The 17,582-nt window shown below is 36.2% G+C and overlaps 1 protein-coding gene across 6 annotated transcripts in view; it reads left to right on the top strand.

The window, feature by feature from the left end:
• EDA (ectodysplasin A) overlaps window positions 1-17,582 on the top strand; it is a 746,096-nt gene that overhangs the window by 480,790 nt on the left and 247,724 nt on the right. For all 6 annotated transcript variants that reach the window (XM_056130100.1, XM_056130096.1, XM_056130099.1 and 3 more), the window contains exon 2: window positions 13,797-13,902. In XM_056130100.1, the coding sequence (XP_055986075.1) occupies window positions 13,797-13,902 (106 nt within the window). The remainder of the gene's footprint in view (window positions 1-13,796; window positions 13,903-17,582) is intronic.

Raw genomic sequence — 17,582 nt, 5'->3', positions numbered from 1 at the left:
CCCTCCACCAGGGACATTTTCTACCACCAATGTCCCTAATATCCCTCCTGCTATCCCCCACCCATATCATCCTCTGCCTCTATGGCAGGCACCTTCCTTCTTACTCTCCCTTTACTTTGGGGCATTATAGTTTGCAATAGGTGCTGAGTGGCCTTCATGTTTTGTCCTTAATCTACTTTCAGCACACAACTCCCATCCCGAGCGAGCCCTCAAAACATCAAAAGCCAAATGGATATGTAAAATTTCTTAGACCACAGTGACGCCTTCTCGAAGAAATACTCTTTGCTCTTGCCTTTGGGTCTCATGAGACTTAGAGAACAAAAATCAACTCAAGAGATCTAGTTTTTAAAGCCTTGATTTATATTTGTTCCTCTTCTAATTATGAAATAAAATGGATAATCCAAATAAAAAATCATTGACTTAGTGATCCCTACTTTATCCCAGCTGCCTTCTATACCAACTCATGAAGCAGGCTTCCAACCGTGGGGCAGTCTTCCCGACCCTTGCTTCTACTGTCCTTGGGGATTAGTTTTATATTATGTTATTTTGTATTCCACAAATGAGTGCAGACTTTCTATGTCTGTCCTTCTCTATATGACTCATTTCACTTAGCATGATACTCTCCATGTCTGTCCACTTACAAGCAAATTTTATGACTCCATCTTTCCTAACAGCTACATAGTATTCCATTGTGTAGTTGTACCAGATTTTCTTTAACTGGTCATCTGCTCTTGGACACTCGGAATTTTTCCAGATTCTGGCTATTGTGAACAATGCTGCAAAGAACATATAAGCACAGATGTCATTTCTACTGTGCTTTTTGGCACCCTCGAGATATATTCTCAGAAGTGGTATCGGTGGGTCATGTGGAAGCTCAATTTCTAGTTTCTGGAGGAATGCTTATATTGTTTTCCAAAAAGGCTGACCAGTCAGCATTCCCAACAACAATGACTGAGAGTCCCTTTCTCCCTGCATCCATGACCAACACTGGTTGTCTTGTTCTTTTTTGATGTGTGCCATCTCTCTGGTGTAAGATGATACCTAATTGTTATTTTGATTTGCATCTCCCTGATGATTAGCAAGGTAGAGCAATTTTCATGAGACTTTTGGCAATTTAACATACTAGAAATTCTATACAATGGGTCATAGAATTATTATTTAGTACACACATTTCCGGAGGATTTCTCATATTTTACTTAATTTTTATACTCTTTTTTATTTAACATTTCCAAGTTCCAAACTATTTTGGGTCCTATGAAAGACCATCATGCTCTCAGACCAGAAGCCACATCTGTCACTTCATCTCACCTTCTTTATCAGTAAGCTTCTTATTCATTTTATGTCTTTTAAGAAAAATATTTAACTATATTTTTAGTTTAAATTTTTCCATTGAGTTGCTGGTTTAAGATATTATGTACTTTCAGGTGTTTACCTTCACATGTTTTTATAGTGTATATAATTTCACTGCACACACCACTGAAGTATCAATGCTTTTACCACCAAAAAGGCCTGTCTATTTAATTCTTTCATGTCCTTCCTTCTCTCTAGACTACACCAAAGTTTTTAAACCAAACGTGAAGTTACGTTTTGCCATTTTGTTTACTTTAATTATTCATTTCCACATATGAGTAAAACCATGTTAAAATGCTTTTCACATCCTGACTCATTTCACTTTGCATAATCACCTCAAGTTTCATCTTCTCAAGATGCACAGATTTGTCCTTTTTAATGACACAGAAGCATTACATTGAGTATAAATTCACTCCTCATCTGCTTATGAGCATTTATGCCATGTCTTGGTTACTGTGAAAAGTGTTGCTATGAACATAGGGTACAAATATTCTGTCAAACTAGTGTTGAAATTACTTTCCTGATTATTATTGCTTCTATTTTCTTTACTATATATTTTGTATGTTTTAAGTGTCATTTTAATGAGCACTAAGTTGAGACAAGAATTATAATTATTTGATTATTCAGACACCTTGATCCAGATGCCTGTGAGTATATGTACACGTGCACATGCGCGGGCGCACTCACACACACATACGTGATAGCTGTTGCTATAGTATTTAGTGTTGGAAATACCTGGTGAAGTCAGTAGATGCCAGGAAGCATACACAGGGGCTCATATATAATGCACGTACTCTACAATTTGAGATACACCCCCAGACACATAAAATTTTTAAGTCGGTAAAAATCTTTGTTAATTTAGGAGGAAATTCGTTGTAATTAGGAGCAATTAGTTGCAAACTGGACAAATCCTTTTTTTGTTTGCCTATTAAGAGAGTTAGAGGATTGATTAGCTCAGCTAAAGAGATTAGTAGGTAGCAGTGAAAGTAAATTCTTTATTGCTCCAGGGAAAGATGAATTCAATCCTTAAACTAAAAATCAAACAATGGATATGCATAAAATTGACTCTAATATGTACAGTGCTTTGCTATACTTCATTTCATTTATTTATAATTTATCATAATTTCTTTTTTGAGTAGGTAGTTTTTTTGAGATGCTGTAGAAAAGATTTATGAGACAATACTCAGCATGAAACTTTCATCACTCACTGTCTTGGTCATATGCAAGAGTCAGAAATTTTCCTCTAAGAAACGATTTCCATAGAACACACACTCTAGTGCTGGATTCTAATCAATGCCAAAATGCACGTATTTCAAGTGGTACAACATGGAAAGTATCATGCTAAGCGAAATGAGTCAGAAAGAGAGGGATAGGCATAGAAAGATCGCATTCATCTGGGGGATATAAAGTAACAAAATATGAGATTAATACCCAAGAATAGCTAAGATCAGCACCAGGAGGATTACTCCATAGCTTAGAGGTCAGCCGGGCATTCTAGGGCAAAGAACAGCCCAGATAGAGAAGGGAGCACCAAATAAAGGGTGTTTGGAGGATCCTCTCAGGAGGGGAGATGCATGTCGAAAGTAGACTATGGACTGAACATGTTTGCCACTCAATGCCTCTTTTGCAGACCACAACACCCAAAAGGAGAGAGAGAACACAAGGGATTGCCCTGCCACAGAGGCAGGGTGGGATCGGGGGGATGGGGGTGAAAGGAATATTATCCATGGTGGTGGAAAATGGGCACTGGTGGAGGGATGGGCATTTGATCATTGTATAATCGAAACCCAAGCACAAAAAAATTGTAAATCTACAACTGTACCTTATGGTGTTTCACTAATAAAAAAAAATCCTGAAAAAAAAATTGCCGACAATGAAAAAAAAATGCACGTATTTTCTTCCAGTTTCACAGCATTGGTCTGCTATTATACCACACAGTTGTTGCTTTATATCAGGGAAGCCCTGGCCATACTAACATATTAAGGGCATTGAAATGTTTAATTATATTAGGGCAGCACTACAATTTTAAATTTATCTGATTTGACTATGAAATGGTCACCCTGTACTCACTGTTTCTTTGCCAGTTCTTTATTATCCTTACTGGTTCTAGCTTTACAGTGTTTAAAATTCTGAATTTTTATATAAGGCCCTAATCTGTTTTCCCAGATTTGTGTTTCACGGGCATTTATAATAGGCCAAATCTCTTATATTACTCCTGCTTATAGTTATACCATAAGATTCACTGTGTCAAATATTTTTATGTATCACTGCAACACTATAAATGCCTTCTTGAATCTCAGTAGTGTTGAGTTTCTGGCCATTGCACATTAAGCATGACATCAGCTCTTAGAATATATCTTTTCAAAGTAAATGTAATAGGTGTGATATTAACTCATCTTAAAGGTAAATACAACTCACATTGTCCACTGATGAAAATCCATAAAGTTTCTATTTTTCAGCTCTGTTCTAGATGCTAGGAAGATTCAAATCCAGGGAACAGATTATCAGAACAGGAATCCTTTCTCTCTTTATATTGGTAGTTCTGGGTTTTGCCTTGCCTTCACTTAGCTTATGCTGCTGTTGTTGCAGTGACAGTGGTTGCACTCAGTCTTGGTTGTGGTGCTCACACGTTTGGCTATGGGATGCACAGATAAAGTTATGATATTGCATAGTCAGCCATGGTGCTGCCAAGGGTTTCACTCCTTTAGTTGTAATTATTGTATATGTGCTTGCCAGGGTTCACTGCAATAACAACAATTCATGAGCACTGTGGGTCATGTTTCCTGGGTAAGGTGCTCACACGTCTTTGTAGTTGTAGTGCTTGCCAGGGTATACATCCCTTTAGTTGTGGCATTTGCACACATGTACTCATAAAAGTCATTGCTGCTTTCACATATTTGCAGTGCTCACCAGGCATCACACAACTTTAGCTGCATTGCTGACACTCACACCTTTCTGATTTGTCCAGAATTTATTTACATCACTGGGGATCATAGACATAGAGACTTCCAGGATTGCTTTTAGAACACACAGGCAGCATCATAAATAGAATTCATAGGCTTAAATCTTGTGACACAGGGCTTTTATCCATCGCACATATTTTCTCAAACATGAAGTTACTGGGGCTGAGAAAAAATGAGCACCTTAACATTATTTTCTAGTCCAGAAGATATCCATTCAAGTTGGGAACATACAAATACACCTTTGAGGAGCTTATTTACATATGTGAGGGAACATGTAATATTAAATATATATAAACACTGATATGTGTAATGGAATAAACATAGTCAAAAATAAGAAGCAAGAGAAGCTATAGTTTCAACTGTTTCACAGTATAAATTCTTGCCAGATTATGGTAATTTCCTCAAAGATACTGTTTGATATTGATTTCTACATTGCAGTAAGTTATATTGTTGGGCAGTGATTTTTAAGTCATAACACCTAGTAACGAGGAGTTACTGATTTTATGACTGATTTAAGCACTATGTGATGAAAAATGTTGGTTATATCTATGTGTTTAACTTTGCAACCAAATTTCACTTGTCAGATATATCTACAAGGATATCAATCTATGACACACATACAAGATAGGTTCCTATTTCCTTTGGCATTTGGGCTGATTTTTGTCACCTTTATGGCCCACTATACTGGTGACAACTTCCATAGAATGATTAATTAATATTGAGTATTATTGTTTGCTCACTTTTAGGAACTGTATGTCATTTTTCTGTTCAACATCAAGCATATACTGTGCTTCTCTTCTTGTTTCACTACTTTGAAAACTGTACTGCCTCATGTTCTATATAGTTCTATCATTGCATTACAGAATAATTCAAGATTTTTCATGCTGTTTGTGTATATTAAAGATAGTGTTCTCCCTTTGGAAAATGCTCAATATATGTTTAGCAGACAGCAACATACCAAGTATTTTTGTTGATAATCAGAGCATGTTAAGGGTTATTAAAAGATTAAACATATAGTCAGTGTCATCTCCTGTACTCATTTTATGTCCATGCTATGCCCATAAAAGTCATTTGACAACTCAATTCCAAGTCCATGGCACTGGAATGTTCACATCTTGCTATGGTGAATTCACTTGGAATTTTTAAAACATATTTCAAGTAACATTTCATTTATTTAATTTAATTTGAAGATGCCAATATCTTTTGATGGGTGGTAGAGTTGGTTATGGCTATGATAAGAAAATCTATTTATTGTTGAACATTGAAAAAGAGACCTTTTGGGGAAAAACAGTGCCAATTTTAGAGATCCTGGTAGGTAACTGTCTCTTCTTGAGAAATAGTTTAACTCTAGGAATGACAGAGAAAAACTTGAAAAACATTATGTAAATGTCCTGTTTCACCAGTAGAAAGAGTTTAGCCTTTTTAGTTTCCAGATAATGAACCAGAGTGAGGAATGAGCAATAATATTTCAGCTTCTCAAACTGTGTTTCTAAGACATTCTGCATTGTGTAGTGAGGAAGTTTAAAAAGATATACTCTAGGTTGCCTTGTCCACTAATAGCACAGTGAGTAGGGCGTTTGCCTTGCAAGCGGCCAACATGGCCGACTGAATTCAATTCCTCTGCCCCTCTCAGAAAGCATGGCAAGCTACCGAAAGTATCTCACCTGCACAGCAAAGCCTGGCAAGCTATCTGTGACGTATTCAATATGCCAAACACAGTAACAGTTGTCACAATGGGGACATTACTGGGCCCACTTGAACAAATCGATGAACAACGGGAGGACAGTGACAGTGACAGTGAAGAAGGAAATGCCCATAAGTCTATATTTTAGCCCTCAGGCCCTAATATACGCATTAAACTTTGAGAACATTGATCAACAGATTCACTCTTAAGATACCTTAGTTTGATTACTACCAGAAGTGCAATGAGTCTTTAATCTACCTTTATTTGATTGACCTCAAGAAAAAAGATCTATTGTGATCAAATGAAATTCTTGCTTTAAGGACTGGATTGCTGATAGAATGTCTTATTGATAGAACTATTGCTATTTCAAAACACAGATATTATGTTTTAGTCCAGTGCTAGATAGTAAGCATACAAAAATATAAAATAGGACCTCTTTACTCAAAACCCTTGTAATTAACTTTTAGATCATTTAATAAATTCAAGCGTTTTCAACCATGAAATATGAAATAAATTAAATTTGTTCTATGTTATGGTAAAAAAAGCTCAATGATTTTGTGAGTTTTGACTTAAAGAAAAAATATAACAGTATTTAGAGTGTAATGATGGATATACGTACCATCTCACTGTTAACAATTTTTTTCCAATTGAGATCCCAGTAATATAGAAATGTATTCATAAAGGTGCTGTTTACCATGTATTTTCACCGTAGGAAATAATGGTGTAATCAGTTAATAAAATTAGATTTTTCCCTTGAGCAAATTGCCTGACTGTGGCTAACATTCCTGATACTGCCATCCTTGTGCAGTAGGAAAGTAATTTGAAGAAAGAAAGCTGTTTATATGTCCATACTCTATAACTTGGCTCTGGAGCCAAACCTAATGAATGTAAACCTCAAATTCTGGGTATTTCATAGGAGTAGCCACTAATTTTTGTCTTCACCATTATTCTACACAGATACACAGAGGATAGTTTTCACTTTTACCATAATTGAGACTCAAAAGATAGTGAATAGGGATCTTCATGCACTGTAGTTGTGTATTATATGTTTTCTTCTAGTTTTTAGTGAAGAAAGAAATCATAAAATGTAGTGAAAGCATTTTTATCTACATTATTATTCTAATGAACATTTGACTTGTAAATGTCCATGTTCATCAACATTCTCTCTTAAATTACTATTAGCTACTACTTATGTTTAAATTAGAGTTGTTTTGGCTGTCAGTAGGAATTTGTTTCTCTCTAGGTTCTCCTATAGGAACTTGAATTCAAGTAAGTTCACATCAGAACATTTGGGACAGTGAACAGGTTAGCACCTCTCCTATTTCTATAACCAAGACACAAGATGTTACTGAAACCTTTTCCAGAACACCCAAACGAAGTGTGCCCATAAGGTATCCCAAAGAAATTCTGGAATTGAAGTTGGTAATGATGAAGAGGTTCTCCATTTAAAATATCTTTTATATAGAAATAATATTCTATTTTACTGAAATAACATTACCACATAAAAACTGTCAAAAAACATATTCATATATTCAGACCACAACAAAGAAATAAGTCACCTAATGAATGTCAATCTTACCTACTAGAAAAGCCATTCAAAAATGCACTTTTGTCCACTTATTTTATTTGTACATTATTCTAATTAGTGTTAACTAGATGTCAGGCATGTAACAGATTATAAACAGAGGATTTGAAGTAACTGGAAAAGATGTCCCAGATAAAGTGAAATCTGATAGTTTAAAATAAGGTAATAGACAAAAAACATTTAAAAGAAGTTTAAGAACTGAAGTCCAATCATGATAAAAATACTCCTTCACATCCACAAGAATAGCAAAAGCTTAAAATATTGGCAAATGTAGTCAAGATTCTAAGCCTTGGAACTTTTATAAATTGCTGATAGGAGTATAGAATGTTACTTTGGAAAACAAATATTATTTCTCATTACAAATTCCATATAAAAAGAGTTTATAAACCTAACAAAGATATAAAATGGCTCAAAATACTTATACATGAATATTTATATCAACTTTATTAAATAGCCCCAATCTAGAAGTTATCCAAATGTCTGTCAAGACATGAATCTAGAAATGTATATCAACTCCATTACAATTAAATAATACTCAAAAATAAAAAAAATGAATGAACTGTCAATTGAATCACATTGAACCAAACAACAAAAAATAATCTTGCAGTCATATTGTATTTGATTTCCAGAATGGGCAAAACTAGGTGATGGTGTTAGAAAACCAATCAGTGGTTGTCAGAAAGAAAGGAAGAGAGCTGAAGAGTGGATGAGGCTATGCTAAACGAAATGAGTCAGAAAGAGAGGGACAAACATAAAAAGATTGCATTCATCTGGGGAACATAAAGTAACAAAATAGGAGACTAACACCCAAGAATAGCCGAGATACATACCAGGAGGTTCACTTCATGGCTTGGAGGCCAGCCGCACATGCTAGGGGGAAAGCCAGCTCAGATAGAGAAGGGAGCACCAAATAAAGGGTGTTGGGAGGATCCTCCCAAGATGGGAGATGCATGCTGAATGTAAACTATAGACTGAACAGGATTGCTACCCAATGCCTCTTTTGCAAACCACAGCACCCAAAAGGAGAGAGAGAACAAAACGGAATGCCCTGCCACAAAGGCAGGGTGGGATGGGGGGGATGGGGAGTGGGAGGGATACTGGAATCAGTGGTGGTGGAAAATGGGCACTGGTGGAAGGATGGGTACTCAAACATTGTATAATTGAAACCCAAGCACAAAAATATGTAAGTCTACAACTGTACCTCATGGTGTTTCACTAATAAAATTTTTTTAAAAGAGTGGATGACGGGGCTGGAGAGATAGCACAGCGGGTAGGGCATTTGCCTTGCACGTGGCCAACCCGGGTTCGATTCCCAGCATCCCATATGGTCCCCTGAGCACCGCCAGGAGTAACTCCTGAGTGCAGAGCCAGGAGTAACCCCTGTGCATCGCCAGGTGTGACCCAAAAAGCCAAAAAAAAAAGAGTGGATGAGGCCCAAGGGAAAATTATAGGACTATGGAAATGTTTCATAATATCTCATTTTGGAGGCAACGACAAAAGTACGTACATTAGTCAAAACTCACAAACTGTAATAATTAAAAATATGTGCATTTTATTTTATATGAATTATAGCTCAAATTTTCATAAGTCAAAAATTCATAAAAAAATTCTTCAGAGAAACACTTGCAATTAAAAAGAGTAAATTCCTTACCTCCCTGACCCTGATTTAAGGTCTTTTCTCTCATTCCTTACCATTAATCTCAACGTCCTAGCACTTGTCTGAGCTACTTATATTTCCCCAAACCGTGACTTCCTCTTTCTTCTGAAACTTTAAGCACAATTATCTCTATAACTGGAATTCACTTTTAGTTTCCCACTCTTCACAAAATCCTTAACATCCTTCAGTATATACTAAAGGGCCGCGGCGCTCTATCTCTCTCGCCACCTGCGTTCCGTGGTCTCTGCTTCCGTGGCTGATGACGATGGGCAGAAGAAGGAAGGAAAAAGGGTCAGGATTGTTGATCCAATTGCTGTTTATTCCAATCTCCTCTCGATTCTCTTCTGAGTCTCCTCCTGCTCTTCCTCCCCCATGCTACTTCATTCTCCTTCTGGATCCCACTTTATTCTCCTTCTCGCACCCTCAGCCCCCCTCTTAAAGCCTTAGTTAAATCCCAAAGCATGAGGAGTTGGGGTTTACACATAGGTGTGGTCATACAATCAATAGAGGTAAAGTTCTTTCCTCAGGGGAAGCTTCTTCTAGGACAGATACTCATTCAATAAGAGGACCCTTCCAAGACTGAAATTCCAACTATGGGTGTGCTTCTCCTCTCCTTAGTCCAACAAACATACATTCATAATATTAATAATTTTGTATAAACACAGTAAGAGATACATTAAACTTACAGATTTGCTCTCCTGGGGCCATCCTGGGGCACTCAGACTACAGTGCTCAGCTCAGATTAGTCTTTCCTAACCCTAGGAGGATCCTAATCTCGTCATTACTTTTGGATCATGACAGAATTTGTCCATTACCATGCTCTTAACTTGTTGTGCCACTTTGTTCTGGCCCATTTAGATGCCAGGGTAGCTCACAGTTTTCCCTCGGTCTATTCAGTCTCTCGTCGGGACCCTGCTTTTGTGGTGCTAGGAACTAAGGGCAACTGAGGGTTAAGTCGAAAAATGAGATGCACGGGAGTGAATATTATTCAGAGTTAATTAACTCCCAAGTTGCAAAAGCATAATATTAACTGTCTTCTTGTGTCTATACAAAAAGGATATTGCTTTAAAGTAAACTATGCAAAAGACATAAGGAGAGGAGAAAGGCAATATATTACTCATGAATAGAAGTCAAGTGTCCATAGGAGGATCTGACCTTGCAAGTTAACAGAGTCTGATTAGGTGGAAAAGGTGATTAAATGATTGGAAAGAGAGCACAGAGAAGTTACAGATAAGCACACAAAGTAATGGGAGTGACTCGGGAGCATTGTGATGGGGCTAACCCGATAAACCTAAGCTCCCTGTGGCAAGGGAGAAAGGACAGATCAATGTTAGACCTAAAATGTTTAGAGCTATATTCCAACACTTCAGGATTCATAGGTAATACCTACTTCATAAAGCCTTGTTCACTCCCAGTCTGTATTGGTTATTTTACCTCTTGCTACCAAAAGTGAGACTCTATGCATCATTCTAACGTAGCATGCATTGATATGTAATGAATTGTGATTTTTGTGGATTTTAGGGGTTTTGTTTGTTTGGAGGTTCTTACCTGGTGTTTTTCGGTCTTACTCCTCGCTCTGAACTCATGAATCACTCCTGGTAGTGCTCAGGGAACTATATAGAGTGCCAGTGATTGAACTTGGTTCAATTGCATATAACGCAAACCGCTTGACCAATATAATATCTTGTGGTGACACACAAAAAATCAAAACATGTTTTTAAAATATTTTTCTCTGAGTAATGACACAACAAAACATTTTTTCAGAAAGCATTTTTGTTTTCTTTCTTATCGTTATTTTTGTTTTTGGCCACAAACTTCTTGTACTTTAGGCTGACTGTTGGTTCAGGATCAATGCTAGCCATACACAGGGGACTATGCCCATGTCAGTTTTCTAAAGAATAAACCTATTAACGCCGGGGCAATTGAACACACAGGCAAATATCCTTCCACATACTCAATAAGCAAGCCTTGAGTTCAATTACATATAGAATAATTTCTATGCAAAGCAGTTTAAGTAAGGTTTAGGCACTCGTTATCAAGAAAACTCTTCTATCCAGAATGATTTGTTTTTCTACTAGCAGTTTGATTTTATACTATTATGAGAAAATGGTTTATTAATATTTTAATTAAGTAACTTTATGAACTTTATTTTTAAACATAGTCAGAATTTTTCATGTTGATTTCATGGGTAAATGCATATCTAAAAAATGCTAACATTGCCTCATAAGACTCTTGGGTATAGGGGCTGGAGCGGGTAGGGCATTTGCCTTGCACGTGGTCGATCTGGGTTCGATTCCTACCATCCCATATGGTCTCACGAACACCACCAGGAGTAATTCCTGAGTGCAAAGCCAGGAGTAACCCCTGTACATCGCCGGGTGTAAACTCAAAAAAGCAAAAAAAAAAAAGACTCGGACCTGGGTTCGATTCCTACCATCCCATATGGTCTCACGAACACCACCAGGAGTAATTCCTGAGTGCAAAGCCAGGAGTAACCCCTGTACATCGCCGGGTGTAAACTCAAAAAAGCAAAAAAAAAAAAAGACTCGGACCTGGGTTCGATTCCTACCATCCCATATGGTCTCACGAACACCACCAGGAGTAATTCCTGAGTGCAAAGCCAGGAGTAACCCCTGTACATCGCCGGGTATAAACTCAAAAAAGCAAAAAAAAAAAAGACTCGGACCTGGGTTCGATTCCTACCATCCCATATGGTCTCACGAACACCACCAGGAGTAATTCCTGAGTGCAAAGCCAGGAGTAACCCCTGTACATCGCCGGGTGTAAACTCAAAAAAGCAAAAAAAAAAAAAAAGACTCGGGTATAATTGTTATGTGTAAACAGTGAATCACAAGATTTTTTAAAGGAACTTTGATTAGAATTTTAGGACTTTCTTGGACACTACCAAATTAACCGCAGATGCAGAAGACATGAGGATTATGGAATTGATTGGGGTTTGTTTTGTTTGTCTTAGTTTTGATTTTGGAGCCATACCCAATTGTACTGTAGTCTACTACCAGTGGTGTTGGGGTATTACTTTACACTTGAAAAGCATGTACTTCAGCCCTTTGTGCTAGCTCCCTGATCCCCCAATTTTTTCTTGAACAAAAATGAAGATGAAAATACAAATTCTTTTTATTTTTCTATTTATTTTTATTTTAATGAATCACCATGAGAAACAGTTACAGACTTACAAATGTTCGTAATTACGTTTCAATCAAACAATGTTGGAGTGTCCATCCCTCCACCAGTGCCCACTCTCCACCACCAATGTCCCCAGTGTTTGACCCGCCACCCCCACTCCTTCCCAACCCGTGCTTCTGTGGTAGATACATTCCTTCTTACTCTCTCTCCTTTTAGGTGATATAGTTTGCAATATAGGCACTAAGCAGCCATCATATTTGGTCCATAGTCTATTTTTAGCACACATTTACCATCTCGAGCAATCCCTCCAACCATCATTTACTTAGTGCTCTCTGCATATAATTAGATCAACATGGAGAGTGTCATGCTAAGCAAAATGAGTCAGAAAGAGCGGGACAGACACAAAAATGCAGATTCTTTTGATCTTTTATCCCCAAACTATACAACCTGTCTTTGTAAAAGATTAATTTTAATGATAGTAGCTGATTCTTATTAAGCATGTGTTGCTTACTGGATAGTGTGTTAGTCCTATAATTAGTTTTTGAACAAAATGCTATTATGTCACACTACATCACTCATATTTACTTATGAAGAAATTGAAACAAGTAACTTGCCAAAGGTTACATACCTATTAAGAGGTAGAGTCAGAATTATAATCACTCTCAATCCTACTACTCCACCCACTGTTTACAACAAGCATTCTTTTAAAACCACAAAGTACCCATGCTACAAGTTTATGATTCATTTCATCATGCATTCATTTAATTTGTGGTTATCATTATCGAGACTATACTCATGAAAATCATCATAAAACACTATATATAGTACTAAGTAGTAAAATGAGTCAAAAATGGAACTGGTGCTATGAAATTTCTCTAGGTGTTTGAGAAAGGAGAAAATAATTGTGTATGCTATCATGACTTTTGCAAGAGTGTTGATATAAATTATACTGTTACATTATACCTGGACATATATTTTTGTAAGAACAAATCAAAAATCAAAAACTCAGCACAAATAAAATGTAGAAATGGATAAATAATAGTGCAGTGCAAAATGAATAGCAAACATAAGTTTAACTCTGGGCATAAATCAGTGTTATGTGAGAGAATTTAGAAATTTGTGACCAGATCTTTTGAACTATATAACTATGAAGAAATTAAACTTTAAGGGATTATGCAATAGATATTTGGGCCATGAAAGTAGTGTTTAGAGATTAACCAATATTTATGACTTAATGATTGAATTAATGGTATTCAAAATGAAAATATTTGTATAATGGAGGGTAGATGGGCTCAGAATTTAGTTGCATTGAATTTAAGGTGAAAGTAAACTGTCTACAAAAATCTAGTATTTTATGTTGGTTGTGGTTTACTTGAGTTAGCTTTTGACTCATATTCTGTTTTACTTTTATAGATGGCCCTTTTGAATTTCTTCTTCCCTGAAGAAAAGTCATTCACTGAAGAAGAGAGTAGGCGTGTTCACCGGAATAAAAGAAGCAAAAGCAGTGAAGGAACAGATGGTAAGTCTTGGTTGATCCTTTATCACATCTCAGTTAATGAGAGTGCCTTCTAAAAAACTACCTTCTCAGTGCAATTCAATACTGAACATGTTGTCCAGAGACCCAAGGTTCACAAAAGAAGGCTTTTTTCCAGCTTAACAAACTGGTCAACCCTTTGATACAGAACTGACTATAAAAAGATCCTCTCTCCTCCAATTCCTGGTAACTTCAGTTCTTTCACTGTATGTCTGAGGGTCATTGCAACTTTTGTTCTTTCCAAGAGACGTTATCTTTCAGGGAGACATCCCTTATCTTCTTGTTGCACCAAGAGACCTTTGGAATTGAAATTATTATGTAATGCTAGCTCTTATATGATGTTTTAATTCCAATGATAATTGTGTCAGTATTGATATGATTCTCAAATATAATATGAGCTTCTATAACTTGCTTTAAATTGCTTGAGGTCAAGGATTAATTTCTCTGTATAAATTCATAATCTGGCAAATTATTTGTATTTATAATACAAGTTGATCATGTTGATTGCTCCTTTAACTATGTTATGTCACAAGGAAAATCATATCTATTTAGTGTGAAACATTTTGAATTAATTGGTAATTAATTCTGTGTTTTATGATAAAAGTTAATCTAGGTCCTGGTAGATTCTTTGAATCACATTTCAATATCACTGTCAGTTCACATAATGCTACCTATTTGACACAGAGGTTTATAGAATTCACAGCTCTGAGCTGTTGCAAAGTCATATGAATTCAAAGGCAGAATGTTTCTTGGTATATCTGTCAAAGATCTAATATCTGGGGTTTCAAAGCGATATCACTGTAAAGATAAAAATTATATTTTTAATCTGACATATCTCAGTATTAGGACCAATGATGAAGTAGTTTCATAAGGCATAAACTATTGAAGAATTGGGGCCAGAACTTTGTCAATAGAGGCAAGAAGTATACATGAATAAAATCTGTGTATACAAAAGCTCAGAAGAAAGACTTTGTAATAAAAATAATTTAAAATAAAATAGATAAGGTAGTCTCATCCAGGGTTTCTTAAACTTTTGACTTTAAACTTCCACTATTGGCCCCTTTAAACCTGAAATAATTATATGATTTCAAGTATATAGGTATACATAGGGTTTGGGAAGTTTAAAGGTATTATGCTTGCATGCAGCTGACTCCAATTCAATACCTGACAGCACCACATGATCCCCCACTCCAGAAATACTGGATGAGCACCACCATGGGTGGCCCTAAAATGCAAATTAAATAAAATAGAAAATGAAGTAAAATAGGTATAAAATATTTATTGTCACTGTCACTGCCCACTGCCCTCCTGTTGTTTATTTGATTTTCTCGAGCGGGCCCAGTAACGTCTCCATTGTGAATCTTTGTTGTTACTGTGTTCGGCATATCGAATACGTCATGGGTAGCTTGCCAGGATTTGCCGTGCGGGCGAGATACTCTCAGTAGCTTGCCGGGCTTTCCGAGAGGGGCGGAGGAATCGAACTCGTGTCGGCCAGGTTGGCTGCATGCAAGGCAAATGCCCTACCCACAGTGCTATCGCTCCAGCCCATTTATTGTCAAAAATCAGAAATAAATTTTATTCTAAAATGTTGCACAGATTCATATTTGTGAACCCACAGTTTAAGGAGCTAGATTATAATCAGTAGAGAAGGTGGAAATGTTATTAAATCATTGATTTAAAAGCTGAGCCTGAATGGCTATTTTATAGGGAGAGCACTATGTACAATTGATGACCAAATTCAAGCCTAGAAGATGTGTTCTATGAAATAAAGACCACATATGTGAATTAAAAGGCACTTACTCTTCATATACTTCCAGTTTCCTGTAACTCTTCAAAAGGCTGTGGAAACTTGGAACTGATAATAATGGTCACTTTCTTCTCTTAACATCTTATCCTCCTATGAATATAGGTCTTTATACTTTTGACTCTTCTGTTGAGCTTTTCCCAATACCGTCAATTCTTTCATATTCACTGTTACTAAGGAGGATAGATAAGTGATGGTGAGAACCTACTCTAATGCCCATGATCTTTCTTTCTAAATAGGAATTTTCATAGCTTCTAAAGTTTATCTCTTAATCTTATCCCCTAAAATTTCTCTTAAAGAATTTTCTCCTGTCCCTAAAATTATTATCTATATATAGCTACCAGCACTTCACATACTTTATCTTCCTGATAGTGTTTATTATATATTGGTGTGATAGTCTTTCTTCCTTATCAAAGCCAAAGTCACTAATTTATTTTTAACATGTCTTATCTAATTTCCTACCATTCTAATACTGGTCAATCACTACTTGTCACTTTGTGTTAATGATAAATTTATGCTAAAATACCTCATTTTTCTTTTTAATTAATATATTTCAGGGTAATCAAGGGGACTTTTAGATTTAAGGGCATAAAATGCCAGTGGGCCTTAGATTTGATCCTATTTCACATTATTCACCTGAGCAATTATAGAACCATTTCTTTAAAGATGGTGAATGCTCCAATAAATTAAAGGTGAGTATCCATTCTATATATCCTTTAACTTTGAACTACTCTTAATACTCTGCTGAGAATATGCTGTTTGCATGATATATTCATTAAATATTTACTAAAAAATCAGAAGTTTTTATAGTATACCAGAGTAGAAATATTGTAAGGACATTGGAATTTGTCTATTCTGTTTACTTTTACATCCATGTTGTCTATAAATGAATCTAGCACCGATAATAACTATTTCCTGTTGAAAAGAAGCTAAGGGAAGACTTCAAGGGCAAAGAAAGATAAAACTCAAATTGAATGGTTATAAGTATTGTGAAAAACATAGAAATACAAGATGGCCAGGGCAGTCCTATAATCAATGAAGGAAAATATCTCTAGTATGGGAACATTTGCAAAGATACCTGAATGAAGTGAAGGCATGAGTCATGTGTTAAGACTGAGGAAGAATCATGATACAAATGCTCGGAAGCAGAAGAATGCTTGGTATGTTCCGGAAAGATCAGTATGGCTGGAATAACAATGAGTGAGAAAGTGAGGTAAAAATGTGAGATACAGGGCCCATGCAGAGCCTTCTGGACCAAAGTAAGGACAGTGACTTTAACTGAGTGAGATGCTTCATCACTGAATAATTTTGAACGGAGGGGTATGTGACATATTTGAACAGAATCCTTCTGGTTGCTAATTGAAAATAGCTGCTTGGAGAGAAGATATAAATCAGAGATCTCTCTTAGAGCTGTATAACAATAATCTATGCAGCAGATAGTGATTGTGGAGTCCAAGATGGAGGAAGTATAGCTGGAAAAAGTGATCAGATTCTCAATAAATTTTGAAGGAATGGCTGTCTGGAAATTTGGATTGATTAGATAATGTATATGAGAGAAGAGAGACAAAGATAGTTTTGGACTTAAGGTACTATACTAAATTATAACTAGAGTTAAAATTTTTGTGATGGGTAAATATAGGGGAAGAGCAGTTTAGAGGGGAAAGGAGAAGGAATCACACAAATTAAGTTGCCCATACCATATGCCTTTTATGACAATAAATTATATGTGTTAAAGTGTGAGATGGATACATAAGACTGCCTTGTATATCTCTATGTCTAATTACATGAGCCAAGTTGCTTATTTTATAAAACTATAGCTTCTGATTTAAGTAGAATATATAAATGAACTAAACAGAGAAAG

The sequence above is a fragment of the Sorex fumeus genome, unplaced genomic scaffold, assembly GCF_029834395.1.
Source record: "Sorex fumeus unplaced genomic scaffold, SorFum_2.1 ptg000073l, whole genome shotgun sequence".
In the NCBI taxonomy this organism is placed as follows: Eukaryota; Metazoa; Chordata; class Mammalia; order Eulipotyphla; family Soricidae; genus Sorex; species Sorex fumeus.
The sequence above is the reverse complement of the archived record's forward strand: the minus strand, read 5'-3'. Positions and strand labels throughout refer to the sequence as shown.